This window comes from Rhopilema esculentum, chromosome 20 (genome assembly GCF_057945365.1).
Source record: "Rhopilema esculentum isolate cy_ngs chromosome 20, ASM5794536v1, whole genome shotgun sequence".
NCBI classification, from domain to species: Eukaryota; Metazoa; Cnidaria; class Scyphozoa; order Rhizostomeae; family Rhizostomatidae; genus Rhopilema; species Rhopilema esculentum.
In genome coordinates, this window is record NC_142834.1 from 14,930,233 (window position 1) to 14,945,950 (window position 15,718).

General features: G+C 36.6%; 2 protein-coding genes across 3 annotated transcripts in view; one reads left to right on the plus strand and one right to left on the minus strand.

Annotated features, from left to right (window-relative positions):
* Positions 1-4,677, plus strand: part of LOC135687393 (uncharacterized) — a 29,340-nt gene extending 24,663 nt beyond the window's left edge. For both annotated transcript variants that reach the window (XM_065203937.2, XM_065203938.2), the window contains exons 22-24: positions 251-550; positions 2,350-2,513; positions 4,206-4,677. In XM_065203937.2, the coding sequence (XP_065060009.2) occupies positions 251-550; positions 2,350-2,513; positions 4,206-4,428 (687 nt within the window). In that variant the 3' untranslated portion in view covers positions 4,429-4,677. The remainder of the gene's footprint in view (positions 1-250; positions 551-2,349; positions 2,514-4,205) is intronic.
* Positions 4,678-4,749: 72 nt separating this feature from the next.
* Positions 4,750-14,009, minus strand: LOC135687400 (uncharacterized). The gene is made up of 7 exons (XM_065203945.2): positions 13,742-14,009; positions 12,296-12,396; positions 10,892-10,948; positions 8,595-8,717; positions 8,250-8,339; positions 6,159-6,275; positions 4,750-5,314 (listed from the first exon to the last, which is right to left on the minus strand). Exons 2-7 carry the CDS (start codon positions 12,378-12,380, stop codon positions 5,109-5,111), a joined length of 678 nt encoding a protein of 225 aa, XP_065060017.1. The 5' UTR covers positions 12,381-12,396; positions 13,742-14,009; the 3' UTR covers positions 4,750-5,108.
* Positions 14,010-15,718: the final 1,709 nt, after the last annotated feature.

The following is a 15,718-nucleotide window of genomic DNA, read 5'->3' on the forward strand; positions in this document are numbered from 1 at the left end:
TTCTCAGTGTCCTAAAAATTACCTTCGGATGCTAGATAGCAACAAATACAAATACAAATAGTTTAGGTGTGGTTGCTCTTAACAACCTTCCTAGCGATTGCAGGCCGTTGGGTCTCCTCTCTTTATGGAAAACGTCTCTCACCAGCTTAATAAACATGGAAAACATGAAACAATTTCATGTTGAAATTATTAGAAAAATTAAAAGACAAACTTTGTGGAAAGTTTAGCAACTTTTTACGTGTCTTTGCAGGTCAACCTTCCGATGAATAGCAGGCGAAAATCCTTTTCTGGGAAATCCAAGAAAGGTAAGATAGGGTTCGATGACGAAGCAGACGAGTTGCTCGCACTACGACAAGAGTGTCTCATGAAGTTAGAAGACTCGCGAAAAGAAATTGCACAATCGAATTTTGTCACCAATCCAGAATATATATTGACCTCTTTAACTCTGGAGCAGTTGTCAGAGAAAATGCCTACTTGTCAAGATGATATGCTTAATATCGATGGTGTAACCGAAGACAAGTACGCACAGTTTGGAGCAGAATTTCTTGCTGTAAGTCTAGCATTTTTGCAGTCTAGCATTTTACTTTCCTTTGACTGTCTACCGAAAACCAACTTTTAGCAAAACTACATGCCTATGGTATAGATAGAAATTCTCTTTTACTCATACAAAGCTATCTGCCTAATAGAAAACAAAGAGTCAAAGTGAAAGATCATTACAGCTCCTTGGGTAAACTCGGGCAAAGAGTGCCACAGGGATCAATACCTGGACCTCTACTTTTCAATATTTTTACAGCCTTAGTGAAGGGTCTTTATATAATTTTGCTGATGACAACACGATATTCGTTACTGCAACAAATACTGATGAACTATTGTAACTTGTAAAAGTTAACACTAAAAAATGCCTTGATTGGTTCAAATCAAATGAAATGATTGCAAATCCCTCTAAATTTCAAGCTATCACAATCGGCAGTAAAGATAAATGCATAAATGAGTTTGAAAATGACAAAGAATTTGTAATTAAAATAGAAAACGTTACTTTGCTTTGTGTTCAAATGGATGAAAATTTTAAAGTTTGATGCTCATATCGATAAGATCTGTAAAAAAGCAGCTAAACAATTAAATTCTTTAAAAAGATTGGCAAGATATATGGACAACAAAGAAAAAAAGATAATTATGAATTCATAATAATTCATAATTAGTGTCCGTTGGTATGGATGCTATGTGGTAAAGAAAGTCAGGATAAGCTAGTGAAAATTAACGAGAGGGCTTTAAGACTAGACTATTCAGAACTATTCATCTTCGTACAAAGGTTTCCTTGCTAACTCAAAAGAAACTACCATACATGTCCAATCAGTTAGAATTTTAGCACTTGAAGTTTATAAAACACTTAACAACCTTAATCCTGTTTTCATGAAAGACTATTTTTTACCCAAAACAACAGGTCATAACCTTCGACTCAAAAACCCCCTTGACATTAAAAAAGCCAGAGCTACCAATAATGGTATCAGATCATTAAGTTTTCAAGGGCCTAAAATCTGGAATTCACTCGTGACGTCATTTTTATAGTCAGTGTATTAGGGAAACGCCCAGGGGCCTAAAGCGAAGCCCTAACAATAAGGGGAAGGGAAAAGGGATTTGGAAGAGAGTGATGTGAGATTAAGCTTGTTAATTTTAGTTTTGAATAATAACAGATTATAATCGTTTAGGAAGCAGGAAGAGTGTAGAGCGTTGATGATTTGTGAGACAGAGTTTATGAATTTGGCAAAAAGGCTTCGAAAGGGGAGCATGTGAAGAGTGTCTGATATTACATACATGTCTCAGGGGACCCGTGATCATGTCTCTGATCTCTGGGGAGCCATCTCCATAGTAGAATCTGTCAAATGTCATAGGAACGAAATTGCAGTTTGTGGCCGTTCTCAAGCTTTCGAACTAAAGGGAAGTTCAAATCATAAAAAATCGACCTAAACAGGAGCAATTGTAAAGAGAATAATCGGATCGATGACCCGAAGAAGATGAAATTTTTTTTCTCAAAGTCAGCTATTCTCTAGTTAAGCTAGAGATTCCATTTTTTCAGTTTGGAAAGTTCTGGTTTTCTGGCAACTTTGTGCCTTGAGCAAACGATCAACTACATCTCAGGGTTTAGCTTCTAAAATTACTTCCTGATAATGTTTTATATCTCAAAAACATATTATTTATACAACATATGTATTGATCTTCCCTCAGAGATGAATTTTTCCTTGTATAAGACTAATAAGAAAGTGACAACTTTCAATTCTTACAGAGAACACTATTTCTTTGTTATGCTTTTCTAGACCCAACCCGGTCTACATATTTAATTTTCTTTATCAGATAACGAAATCATATGCTGAAAAAGCAAGTGAATTCAAAAGCAAATCGAAACCTCTGATGACTGGCCTAGATGAAATTTCATCTCCTTACTTTGACAACGGTACAAGCTCCGCTGCCAACAATACCGGAAAATCTTTCAAGAAATGGAAAGGAAGGAAAAAATCGTGAGTTTTTCCATGTTTTTTGACATTTGTTTGCTTTTTTCATCGTGTTTTGTGGTAAATTAATTGGCCGAAACAGTTTGCACCTCCCTACCCATTAAAAACAGCAATATCCTGCATAACCCTGAAGCGATGGTTAATTCCTTGGTACACTCAGCGTCGTGTCACTTGATGCACGTTGTGACACGCACGTTGCGTAGCTTTGTAAGCATTGCGTCTTTTTCTAATCAATACGTCATTCCGTGAGCATTGTATCGCTTTGTAAGCATTGCGTCGTTTTGTAATCATTACGTCATTCTGGCAGCATTGCATCGCTTTGTAAGCATTGCGTCGTTTTGTAATCATTACGTCATTCTGGCAGCATTGCATCGCTTTGTAAGCATTGCGTCGTTTTGTAATCATTACGTCATTCTGGCAGCATTGCGTCCTTTTGTAATCATTACGTCATTCTGGCAGCATTGCATCGCTTTGTAAGCATTGCATCGTTTTGTAATCATTACGTCATTCTGGCAGCATTGCGTCGCTTTGTAAGCATTACGTCATTCCGTGAGCATTGCATCGCTTTGTAAGCATTGCGTCGTTTTGTAATCATTACGTCATTCTGGCAGCATTGCATCGCTTTGTAAGCATTACGTCATTCCGTGAGCATTGCATCGCTTTGTAAGCATTGCGTCGTTTTGTAATCATTACGTCATTCTGGCAGCATTGCGTCGCTTTGTAAGCATTACGTCATTCCGTGAGCATTGCATCGCTCTGTAAGCATTGCGTCGTTTTGTAATCATTACGTCATTCTGGCAGCATTGCATCGCTTTGTAAGCATTACGTCATTCCGTGAGCATTGCATCGCTTTGTAAGCATTGCGTCGTTTTGTAATCATTACGTCATTCTGGCAGCATTGCGTCGCTTTGTAAGCATTACGTTATTCCGTGAGCATTGCATCGCTTTGTAAGCATTGCGTCGTTTTGTAATCATTACGTCATTCTGGCAGCATTGCATCGCTTTGTAAGCATTACGTCATTCCGTGAGCATTGCATCGCTTTGTAAGCATTGCGTCGTTTTGTAATCATTACGTCATTCTGGCAGCATTGCATCGCTTTGTAAGCATTGCCTCGCGTTATAATCACTGCGTCGCCTTGAAAACATTGCATCACTTTCTAAACACTGCATCCTTCAATAAGCATTGCGTCTTTTTGTAATAAATGCGTCCTTCCGTAACCATTGCGTCGCGTTGTAATCACTGCGTCGCGTTGTAAACACTGCGTCGCCTTGAAATAATTGCATCGCTTTCTAAACACTGCATCCTTCAATAAGCATTGCGTCCTTTTGTAATAAATGCGTCCTTCCGTAAGCATTGCGTCGCGTTGTAATCACTGCGTCGCGTTGTAAACACTGCGTCGCTCAATACGCAGCTATCTATCAACAGGGGCTGAGGTATGGTTAGCCACAAGAATACTGGTTTTATTTCTTATTCATATCACTTTGATTTGGTCTTGGTTCGAACATAAATGTCCCGAATCGTTAAGCAAGCTCTAGTTTTTTAATGGCCATATAACAGCCGAATTACTACAGATTTGACTCACTTTCTAAAATTTCAAAGGTACTTAAAGGTATTTAATTATCACTTTTTTGGACCAGTTGGCTCGTGGGGAAGAATTCTGAAAAGAAGGCATTGCTATAAACTTTTTTCTCTTTAAGGTACAAGAACGGCGGCAGGGGCAAAAAACGCAAAGCAACGAACTATGGTAACAGTAACTATGGTAACAGTAACTATGGTAACAGTAACTATGGTAACAGTAACTATGGTAGCAATAACTATGGTAGCAATAATGGCGGATGGAAGACAACAGTTCCAAAGCAAGGTGGTCCGGGGTTTCTTGGAGTACCCAAGCCAAAGAGAGCCAGGACTGATTACAGCTGAGTTCAAATTTCTAAAATTTTAATACATTCAATATTCAAGGAATCCACACCAGAATGAAAGTTGCGTCCAACAAAAATATTTCCAAGAAAATTGCAACAATGCTCAGACCTCGTCAAGAAAATACCAAGCTTGATTTAATGTTATTTGTTTACTTGTGTCTTTAATATTGTTAATGTATATATGCATTTTAATAATTCATTTATTGTATATTATTTTTTCATTATATTTGAATGAAAACTCAAGCTTGAATATTTCCTTTTTGCTTTTCTATGCGTTTTAGTGTTTTGCAGATAAAGTCATAAAATGAAATGCACTTTATGGTAGATATTTGATCGTGGAAGAATTTGCTTTGTACTTAAAAGATATTAGCGTAAAATAATCTTAATGAAAGACTATGATTAAGACAAAAACATTAATTGCAAAGCAAATATATGTTTGTATAAACTTTACACGAATCGCTTGCTCTAAATTGCCTGCAAATTAGTTGAGACTCAAGTTTTGCTGGAACAAAGGCCGTTGAATGGTATCTTTGGTTGTACAAAATATTTCCTAAATGTTTCTAGGAGTTTTTATCTACGAAAGACAAATGCCAGTCTGTCACATGAACACAAAGATACTTCCCTGTTATAAATACGATATATAATATTTGTCATACATTATTAGCAAACTTCTATCTTAGTTCAGACTTTCTTCTTCTCACTCCCGCGGTCATTCTGCGGTGAAGGTGCGAGTCGTTCCGTTTCAGTTTGTCCAATCTCGCAGAAGCCACATGTCGCGGGACAATATTTCTTCATGAGAGATCCACTCAGGTCACACATGCCAAATTTCTTCCATTTTGGACAGAACTCTTTCTGATGTTCGTCGTCCTTGCAAGCGGCCTTGGGTGCTGTTTAGAGCAGCAAAGAGAGGTTAGCGAAAATTTCTTGAATAACAACTGATGGCTCCAGGCTTCAAACAATAGATTTCGGTGATGAGGTTTGGCTTGAACAATGTGTTTTATGAGAAGCAAAAAAACGGTGGGTTGAACAGTTTCCAGACAATTAGTACTTATGGCAGACATAGACCTCTATGCATAGACGTAAGTGGCACTTTAAAAGTGGGGAGGGAGACATGTAGGCAGAAAAGTGCATCTCCGTGGGCTGCAAAAATATCCCTATCGCTATTTCTGAAACGTGGGAGCACATGTCTCTTTTTCACACCCTATGGTTCAAGATTCAATTTAATTTGATAACTACTTAAATTTTACAACTGAACTCAAACATGGTTAAAATGAAGTACTAGATTTTGCTAATACAGTATGTAATCGTAGATATTATAAATCATAATGAATTGTACCAATGCTTTTAAAGTGGAACACTTCAAATAGGTTTACTAACTAGAAGAGAGCCGATTTTGTCTGTATTTTGGGAATGATATACATAATTTTGGCTCAAATATTTTGTAGAATTATCCTGGACAATTGTCCGATGATCGCATTGAGCGTGAAACTCGAAGTAGCAACTCAGAACCGTCCTTTTCTGTACACCAAATAGCGAAGTAAATGTGTCTATGAAGGCAAAGTAATATCGTTGTTGTGGTTGAAGTTTCCTTTGGGTAGTTATTTACAACTGTAGCTCCAACAGTCCTTTTCATTAACTTTTGCTATCTCTGGTTAGATCTTTGGACCCTTCTCGTTGATCTAAACGTCAGTCGGAAACACAAAAGCAATTGGAAGAAGGGAGAGGACTTACCCTTGCAAATCTGACATGTGAGTCTGCAGTTACTGTACATCCACTGACCAGCCCATCCAACATCATTGCAGTCATTTGAGTATTTCTGGCACAGCTCAGGGTGCTTGTCCTTGCATTCTGAAACATAAAAAAGATTGATTGCTGTCTAAAGTGTAACTTTGCAAGAAGATAAAATTTAATCTGTCATCTTTTTCAGAAATAGATGCAACGCAGCAATAGAGTTCTTAAGTGATGACGTCACGATGATCTATTTTTAGAATTTTTTACTTCGATACCATAACTTGAAAAAGCATCACAGAATACCTCTAATTGCCCAAAATTGGTTGAATATATTGTCAATTGACTGAGATATGGTCACATGAACAAAGACCCCTTCCCCATCAAACTTCGGTAATTTGTTCTCTGTTCATAACTCTATGAACCGAGCCAAAATAATGTAATCTATTAGCAAACTTTAAATCTTTGATTGGTCATATCTCACCTGACCTTTTGGCATTTTTACTGGTTTTGCATATTGAGAAATATTAAATGATGATCTTTTAGGTTATGCGTTCAAAGTTCAAGAATTGTAAAAGTAGATTTTTTTCACACTCAAGAACTCTATGCCCAAGTTTATAAGTTGATAGAACATGGATTAAGATAACTTATCGAGACGTTCCTCTCCCCTTCTGTGTTGGTCATTCATTTTTTCTTGGTGAATTGCCTTCCAATTATGTTATATTATAATAATAAAACGAATATTTATACAGGATAAACACTTCAACAATTAGAACATCGCTGTTATCACTGTGTGTCCTGTGCCCTAGACCTTAAATGATATTGAAAGAAAATTTATTACATTAAAAACATTGATAAAACTTACAAGAATAGGATCTATAATACCTAATAAAACCTAATTTCACATAAAAATAAAATAATGTTTGTCACTGTCCTGCAAAATGATTTTTAAGTTTTTTAACAAATTCTTTGTGTGTCCTTGTCCGACGTATGTCTATAGGTAGCTCATTGTACACATTAGAGCCCATATGTTGAAACGATTTTCGTGCATATTCTTTTTTAATAATAGGTAATCGCAGAGTGCATTTGTTGCTTCTTGTTTCCTTTTCATGTTGTATCAGAGTAAAATAATTCTGAAAATGTTCACAGATATCTCTGTCCAGGCATTTTCGCACAAGTTTGCAGGCTCTCATCTTATTCGCATTTATGACTGTCATGAGCCCTTTACCGGCTGTTTCATCACCATAGACTATCTTCAATGAACGAGAATGAAATGAGGAAAGTCTGCTTATTTGCGTTTTTGTGAGCTTTAGTTGCAGTATACCACAGTAAGTAAATGTTGGAAGGATCATAGTGCGATAGATTGTACTAGCTGTAGCATTGTCCATGAACGACCTTAATTTTGCTAGAAGTCGTAATCTACCAGATGCACGCTTGAAACATTTGTCGAAATGGGAGTTCAAGTTAAGTGAGGTATCCACAAGGACGCCAAGATATTTATATTGCGTTGTGTTGTTAATTACCGTTGGGGTTGGCTGAGATATTGTGACTTTGAGTGGCCCATTTTGCTGTTTTGCAATTCGTTGTGCCGTTCCAAATAGAATCGACTCTGTCTTGCCTTTTTTTAGATTCAATATCAGTTCATTGCATCTCAGTATCATTGCATTCAATATTGCGTTCATTGCATTCAATATCAGTTGTCGTTGAAAATTCGAATAAGCGCCCGTTTCTGAAGGTTGAAGGATGGGCGCTTATTCGAGGGGTGGGCGCTTATTCGAGGGGGGCGCTTATTCAATAATTTCACCTCTAGAATGGGCGCTTATTTGAGGGGGGCACTTGCTCGAGGCATTACGGTAGTTAATCCCAGCCAAATTTTCACAGGAGAATATTCTCGGTGTTTTCACGAAGATTGTAGCCTGGCATTTTTAAACTTTTAAAGGGAAGCCGTTTCAAGGATGAGAACTAGCTTTTCAAGCACCAGAAAGTTCAATTTCTAGATTTAATTGCATTTTTGCAGAAGGATGAGAAAAAACCTCGTGTAACTGTTTAAATTGGTGTGGATGCTCCAGGAATTTTGGAAGAGATCATATATACCTGGACAATTGCTTCCTTTTTCGTCCGTCTTTGGAGTAACTCCATCGGGACAGCATTTGTACTTCGTTTTCGAGCAACCGAATTTCGGTCCTAAAATATAAATTCCGAATGAGATGTATGTAAGCATGATATTATGGATATAATGCGATTCAATATGATTTAATTAATGTATATGTTATTTAATGTAAATAAATTTATTGTTATATGATACGATATGATGTCATAATATGATAAGATAAAATATAAATTGAAGTCTCCAGTAGGTTATTCCTGCTTAATTTGACCTGTATTGTTGCTAAGTATTGCCTCAAACGAAATAACATGCCTTCCAAATAGCAAACTCACCACAAAGCCCGCACGTTTTTCTGCACAGTTTTTCCATCTGATTTTCCTTAGCAAACTTGCAAAATCCCCATTTTTCTTGCAATTTTTTGCATTCTTTGGTGTCGTACAGATCAAAGCAATTTGCTAGGAACAAAAGTGAATTATTCCACATTAAAGTCTTGCAATAAACATTTAAAGTTTGATGCTAAATATAAGTAGCCATAAAACTCTACAAGTTTTGAAAAACTGCATATATTCAAACGCCCAGTTGCAGTAGCAATTTTAGGGGAGATGATTTTTTTAATGATTCTAAAATAAAGAATAATTGCCGAGATTTTCCAATAATTGGTGCTTCAGGAGTGTCTATCCCTTGTCCCTATCCACTGCATCCCTGGATTGGTCTCAAAGATAACGACTGTAAGTTAGGTAACAAACAAATTTGTTGCAAGCCAGCCCTGTACAACCGTATAGAAGGGTGGATAATGTCTATTGAGCTGGAACTCGTGAAATTTTTCATCGCCAAAATATACATGGATTTCTTACTTTCCATTCGTCAGATAACACTACCAACCCCGTGCCAGGATTCAGGGGCGAAACTACCGGGGGGGTGTGGGGGGGTGTGACACCCCCCAATCCAAAAAATAGTCGATTTCGCAGGGCAATCGAAGATTTCGCAGGGCGCCAAGAAGAAATTTATTGCCACGCAGATATGCCACCTCTGAAGTTCGTAAACAGCCGTTTAGGAATTTTGAAATGGAAATATCGTATTTGTTATGAACCTCCCTTCCTGACATTGCATTTTAGAGAACGGAACAGGTATGTAAGGAAAAGCTCCGTTATTTGCAAAGCGAAAGCATTTCTTACCGAAAGTCATAGCCAATGGATGCAATGATTGACGCATATGTTTACGAGGACAAGGTTGAGTCATGCAAATTCATTTAAGTTGTAAATTATTTTCATGACAAGCACAACGTCACTGGGGGGGGGGGAATAAGGGGCTGAAGTCCCTCACTTTGGTCAAGATAGGAATTTTTTATCATTTTTTCTATTACCTTTTAACAGTGCATGAACTAAAAAACATAATAAATCGTTAAGATACCGATTTTGTTTCATCTAATTGCTAACTTTTTCACGTATATTTTTATTATTTTTCTTTTATTTGCATTAATTCAGTAAATCATTTTCTGTATCATTGCAATGTTTTAATTTTGGATGCGTAAACATGGCCTTCTTGATACAAGAAACTGCACATTTCTGTTCAGGAAAAAAATTCTCCCAATCAAAACAACATCTTCCTCTGTCATTCACAACTACGTGCAATCTGAAACGAAAGGTTGCCGTTTCTTTCCTTCCCCAACGTCTAACACTAGAGTTTTAGCATGACATCCCCCTCCCGTTTTTTCACAATTAACAATAATATTTTCAATAAACAATCAATTCTTTTAGCACAATAGTATTTTGCTAAATTTTTGTCTGAAAGATGCTTTTTAGCCCTTTTTACAAGGTATAATTTCAAAAAATTTTTTTACGTCGGACCCAACCATGGTGGGTCCTCCTACCTCACTAAACTCGACTCTTAGCCCCACTGGGTTAAATTTCGTTGCGCTGTCTACATCATGTACCCATCCCCCCACCCCCCCCAATTAGCTGTTTATTAGCTTAATTTTGCAAACCAACATTAAATGAAGTGAATATAAAAAAAAATTTACGCTCACGTAGAGAAATAGAAATTTCATAGGCAATGAAGTTTCAAGTTTGTTTTTTTTGCTTAGAAGATTGTCCTTGGTAAAGACCAGTGTACACTGGTAAAGCTTTCACTAGTAACCTATAGACAAACCGTTGCTACGAGGTCTGCAGGGCACCACTCAGTTTTGCAGGGCAGAAACCCTTTTCACCCCCCCAAAGCTATTGGCCAAGTTACGCCCCTGCCAGGATTACAACAGCATAAAAACCTTCTGTATGTTTCCATGTCGGAATTGAATGTGTACATGATTTGTAAGTACAAAAATTGACAATGTTTTTACTTGGCTTGTTATAATTATAACTACGTACAAGGGCAACTCACTCTAGCAAATAGCATACGAAATTTCCACCAAACAACATTATTTTTAGGATTATACCGATAAAACAATAAACAACACGATTCCTGCCAAAGGTAAAAAAGATTTTCATAAAAAGTGATCTGCCTGCTCCTATTTTACTTAAAGGTACAAAATGGTCCTATATCTTTAACCAATTCGAATTTCATTCCTGAAGTTTATGGCATTCCATTCCATATCTTATATTTGTTACCTATAATCTTTAATCGCGTTTCTTACCTTGCCAAAAAGGCGACTGCCTCGATTCTTGTCTGGTTTCCCCCGTCAGCTGCAGGCCTACAAAGTGCAATTCAAAATCACTAAATTTGGGAAAAGCCTTTCTTGGATTTTCAACCGTAGAACATATTTTTAGTAAGAAACTGGCTTATAGTCACTTACTTGGGATTTCAGTTCAGCTGTTTGCGAAGGAACAGCTCGCTTAACTTCCTTTTCGGGAGATTTTATTGTTCATTGTAAACTTTGTCGATTTCATCATGCAAAGCGCTTAATGTCCTGATATTACAAAAGTTATGAATTTACTCTTTAGGTGGCCTAAAATTTAAATCAACTTTTAAGCAACATTAACGCAACTTCTGAGAAACTTTTAAGCAATGCTTAAATCACAGCAATTTTAGGCAAAGTCAAGGAATAATTTCCTTGATTACATTGCGTATTAAAAGATTGTTTATAAACCAATTTTGCAAATTATCATAATGGTGTTTGGTAATTTCCCTCGGATATTTCCTGCTTTCTACTAAGGAGCTATGACGTGTTAATTTGCCAAAAAACAAATTTTTCAAACTGGAAAACAGGATGCAGATTATTAAACTAAAATTAAGCCCAATTTCTTTTCTGACGTGATAGGTCACAATTAACGTCATCCGAATACGTCCGCAGCAACGGAATTCTTGGGGTTTTTTATATCTGACTGTAAAAATTGACATTTTTACTTGAAATATCGAAAAGTTCTAGCAATTATATATTTAACAAGACTTAACGATTGGTCCAATACTAGAAACGTGGGCAAACTAAAAAATCATATGCTATGTGATTGTTAACTAGAGAAAACCAACCGAGCAAACTGCATCATTTAAAAGGAACCAGGAAATTTTCGCAGTGGCTTGATAATATTGTTTTTTGGATAAGTTCTGTTACTCTTTAAATTGTTCGTATTTCAACATTGACTTTTCTACATCTACGAACTATACATTTCTTCTACTTCCAAAAACAAATTGTCTTTTCTTCGATTCTTTATCTAAGGCTAGACAAGGACCTACAAGTTTTTAGGATGTGTTTGTTTGAATCTCATAAATTTTGCTTCACATCAGTGCCGTTGGAGCCAAATTCATATAGAGGGAGAGGAGGAGGAGGGGGGGGGGGGGCGCTCATTGTATTGCTTCCCATTCAGTACACTATTATACAGAGAATATAGAACAGTTCGACAATTATTGGGGGGAGTTCCACTCAAGCACAAGCCCCCCTCTTCCGGCAGCCTTGTTTACATGCCTGATTATTAAAGAAACAATCTGGACAAGCGCATATTTTGCAGATACAAAATATCTACCTTTAATGATTATTTATAACAACGAAAAAAATACAAAAATATAAACTACATAAACAAACAAACGTATGAATATATCTCACTATTAGTCTTTTGCATCTGTTTGTCAGGCAAATCCAGTGCCATTGATGTTGCAGCGAATAAGATCAAACTTAAAATCCTCTTCATGGTTGGCCTCTTAGAACTAAAATAAAATGGTTTGGCTATCATGGTGGCCGTCCGGCAGTTTCTATCTCGTTAATGATACGACTGAAACCGAGAGACATATCACTTCTAGAAAATTTGGAAAAATCTGAAAAATGCTTCGCTTCTGGAAAAATCCTTTTATTTTCCAGAAAGATCCCAAAAATCTCTAAAAATCCTTTTCTCTATAAAGGTCTCTTACGCTGTTTGGACTCAGCGACACATTCTTCGATTTAAAAGATTTAGGATCGATTAGTGGAATTTCCTTCTTACATCTATATTTACCAGGCCACAGAATGGGGAACCAAGTCTGTGATTCAAATTACCCAGCTTTCTGCGTTCTTGGCAGGTTTTTCCATGAGAAAAGGAAATTTCCTATTGAATTCTTTATCAGTTCGTTGATTTGCTAATTCTGTGAATAATCGTCAAGCTATGCCGATGAATATTTTTCAATGGCTGTGATATGTAGAACAGTTCATTAAGTCCTCGACTAGACCCCCACCTTTGAATAATCCCCCATAATCCCCCACATCAGAATAACTTTCGGAAGCTGAGACCACCCTCTCGAATAAACACCCTTCTTGAGGAGCCCACCCTTTCACAAGATAACTAAATTGCAAAAGATAAGGTTTTACAAATGATATAGGTAATTAATTTCCTATTGAATAGTCTTGACATTTTCCAAAATTGACAGTCAGGACAAGATGACCCCCTTTTATAAATGCCCCATTGAAAAAGCCCCAATAAAGTTGTAAATATGTGAATACAGGACGATCGTATTTGCTAAATTTCAAATTATTGAAAACAGTAAAAACTATATTGGTGGGGCAGTGTATTGGTCAAACGTAGTCGTTTCTGTAATACAAAAAGGTTAGGGTATTGTCTTAGGAATTACCCCCTGGGCACACATTACCCTCTCACTTTTTCTGCCATGATGTACATTAGTAAACCTAATCCCTGATGCTCCTTCTAGTGTCGACTCATAATTAATTAATTTAATATATATAATTATATAATAAACCGAGCTTTATTCAAAGACAATGCATTTGTAGCTTTTTAAAATGCTAGAAGTTCGAAATTTGCTTATAATATAATCTAGAACTGTCATTATATTCGATAAAGCCTAAATTCAAATTAAAACTTGGACTTGGGAGAACTTAGAAAACGTTGGACGAAATCTGGACCTTAACTGTGACGAAATTGGCGTTAGATGCAGTAACCTTTTCTTTTAAATACAAAGTCCTATAAAATGTTATAAATTGTGTATTAACTTTTCTTTTAAATAGCTAAAATACTTTGAATAAAAAACTTGTAACATGCTACAGATAAAGTGAATATCATGTTACCAGGTTTTCTCTGTAAATTCAGCCTATATTTCGCCGCTTTATCGTCTTGCTAGTAGTACCTTCTTCACGATCGTTGACGTTTCAATGTTTGTCGTATGCCCCGTTGCCCTTATGCATCACCACTGCGTCTGTATTTAAGGCATCTCCCTTCAGAAATTGCCAAACAAAGAATGCATGCAGCTTGGCAACTAGATATCAGCCTGGCTTTTCAATAGAAAATCTTTCAAACCACAGGGTTGCGCCCAGCCCTTTGACTCCGTTTCAATAAAAACACATTTATATCATATGCAGTACCGTGTTTCTTTATCTCCTACACACATTGGTATCCAAAAACAAATTTTACAGATTTATTGCTCAATTTGAAAGTGATAAGCAATATGCGAAGGAATTCCAGATATTGAGGCGTCTTAACACCCAGCGATAATATACTACATATACAGGTCATGGCCAGGACTATGACCTAATAGCGATTATCTCTGTTCGTCTCGTTTATCGTATCATTTTCATAAAATATGCCTTGGAAAGTATCCTCTGTTTGTCGAGACATTTGATTTTATCGTGACGATTTAGCTATATTGCTGTTTCCTCGAATCTTATCGAAGATTTCAGGGTCTCTCGCGCTTAATTGGTGCCAAACAAACTTTTGAAATACTTGATATTCAGATAAAACGCACAACTTACATGTAGGTCCTATGTACGATTCCTTGTCTTATCTCATCGAATTTTTTCCACCCGATAAAGATCTTTATTAAATCTATTTTTTCTGGACCAGTTTTTGGTGTAGATTTCGAATCTGGATGTTTATCGGGAGGAAGAGGACTTTTTTCATAGATACAGGGGGTTTTGTTCAAAAACTAGGATGCAGCCTGTGAATGAGCTAACGATGGCCACCCAATGAGGAACTTTACCACAGCAACTTTTCTATACCAGTTTTTGGCGTGGAATTCAAAACTTAATGAATGTTGATAGGGTGGGAGAGGAGGCCTTTCATGATTTGGGGGCTTTGCCTAAAAATTATGATAAATAATCTTTATATCCTATAAATAGATCAAGTTGGATTTTTTATGCATGTTTAGCAAAATTATCATCTTCAGTGGACCTAGAGTAGCACTGCTTTCAGCCCTGGGGCAGTTGAGTTAAGGGGGAGGTATGAAATGTACGGTCATTTGATTTGGAAAAGAAATTAGATAATCCAGCTTGATCTGTGATTTGTCTCACAGCGTTTTAAGCTGAAGCCATAACAAACTTACTTTAGCTTCTATTGTACAGATAATAAATTCAAAGTCATAAGCTTCCGTGTCGTTAACATTCTCCTTAATCTGCTCTGTCACTGAGTTGTTCAGTGTTCGTATCATCATCATCGTTTTGCGGAGGCTTTCTGGTTTCTCTTTTGATTTAAAGAAAAAAATTCACTTTTTTAGTTTTAGATGGGGGGACCCTCTCTCGATTAGTCATCTATTAGAGAGCTCCTCCTTAGACAAATATATTTAAATACATAATGTCTTGTAATGTTCTATGTTTAAGTTCTATGTTGTAATGTTATGTTAATAAATTTTATTCTGTATTGAAATGTATTTAGGTATATTTGTCATTGAATTGAATTGAATTGAATTGAATCATCTAAACTTTTTGACAACAATCTAACTGAATCAATTTTCTTCTTTTATTTCTGGATATTGCTCTTTTATCTGGTCTCCAAAGGCTTGCAATATAGTTGGGGCGTTGGATCTGCTTCCTAATGTTGAAACTACGCGAGGGCCTAAAGATAGAGCTGCAGTTTTTTTGTCCATGCAAATGTTTTTTGAAAAACCTTTCCTCTTGCATCATTCACGGCATAAAATCTTTTTATAAAAGACACACCCTAACCAGGCCCAATGTATGTTCACATGGGTATCTATGGAGAACAGTTGACACGATAACACTATTTGTTATTTCAGTGCATTTCATTTTAGATTATTTCATTACATTTTAGATACC

Coding starts and splice junctions, on each gene's coding strand:
- LOC135687400 (XM_065203945.2), bottom strand. CDS start 12,380: ATGAAGAGGATTTTAAGTTTGATCTTATTCGCTGCAACATCAATGGCA. Junction 8,340..8,594: donor AAAAACGTGCGGGCTTTGTG/GTGAGTTTGCTA, acceptor TTTATATTTTAG/GACCGAAATTCGGTTGCTCG. Junction 6,276..8,249: donor AAAAGGAAGCAATTGTCCAG/GTATATATGATC, acceptor TTTATGTTTCAG/AATGCAAGGACAAGCACCCT.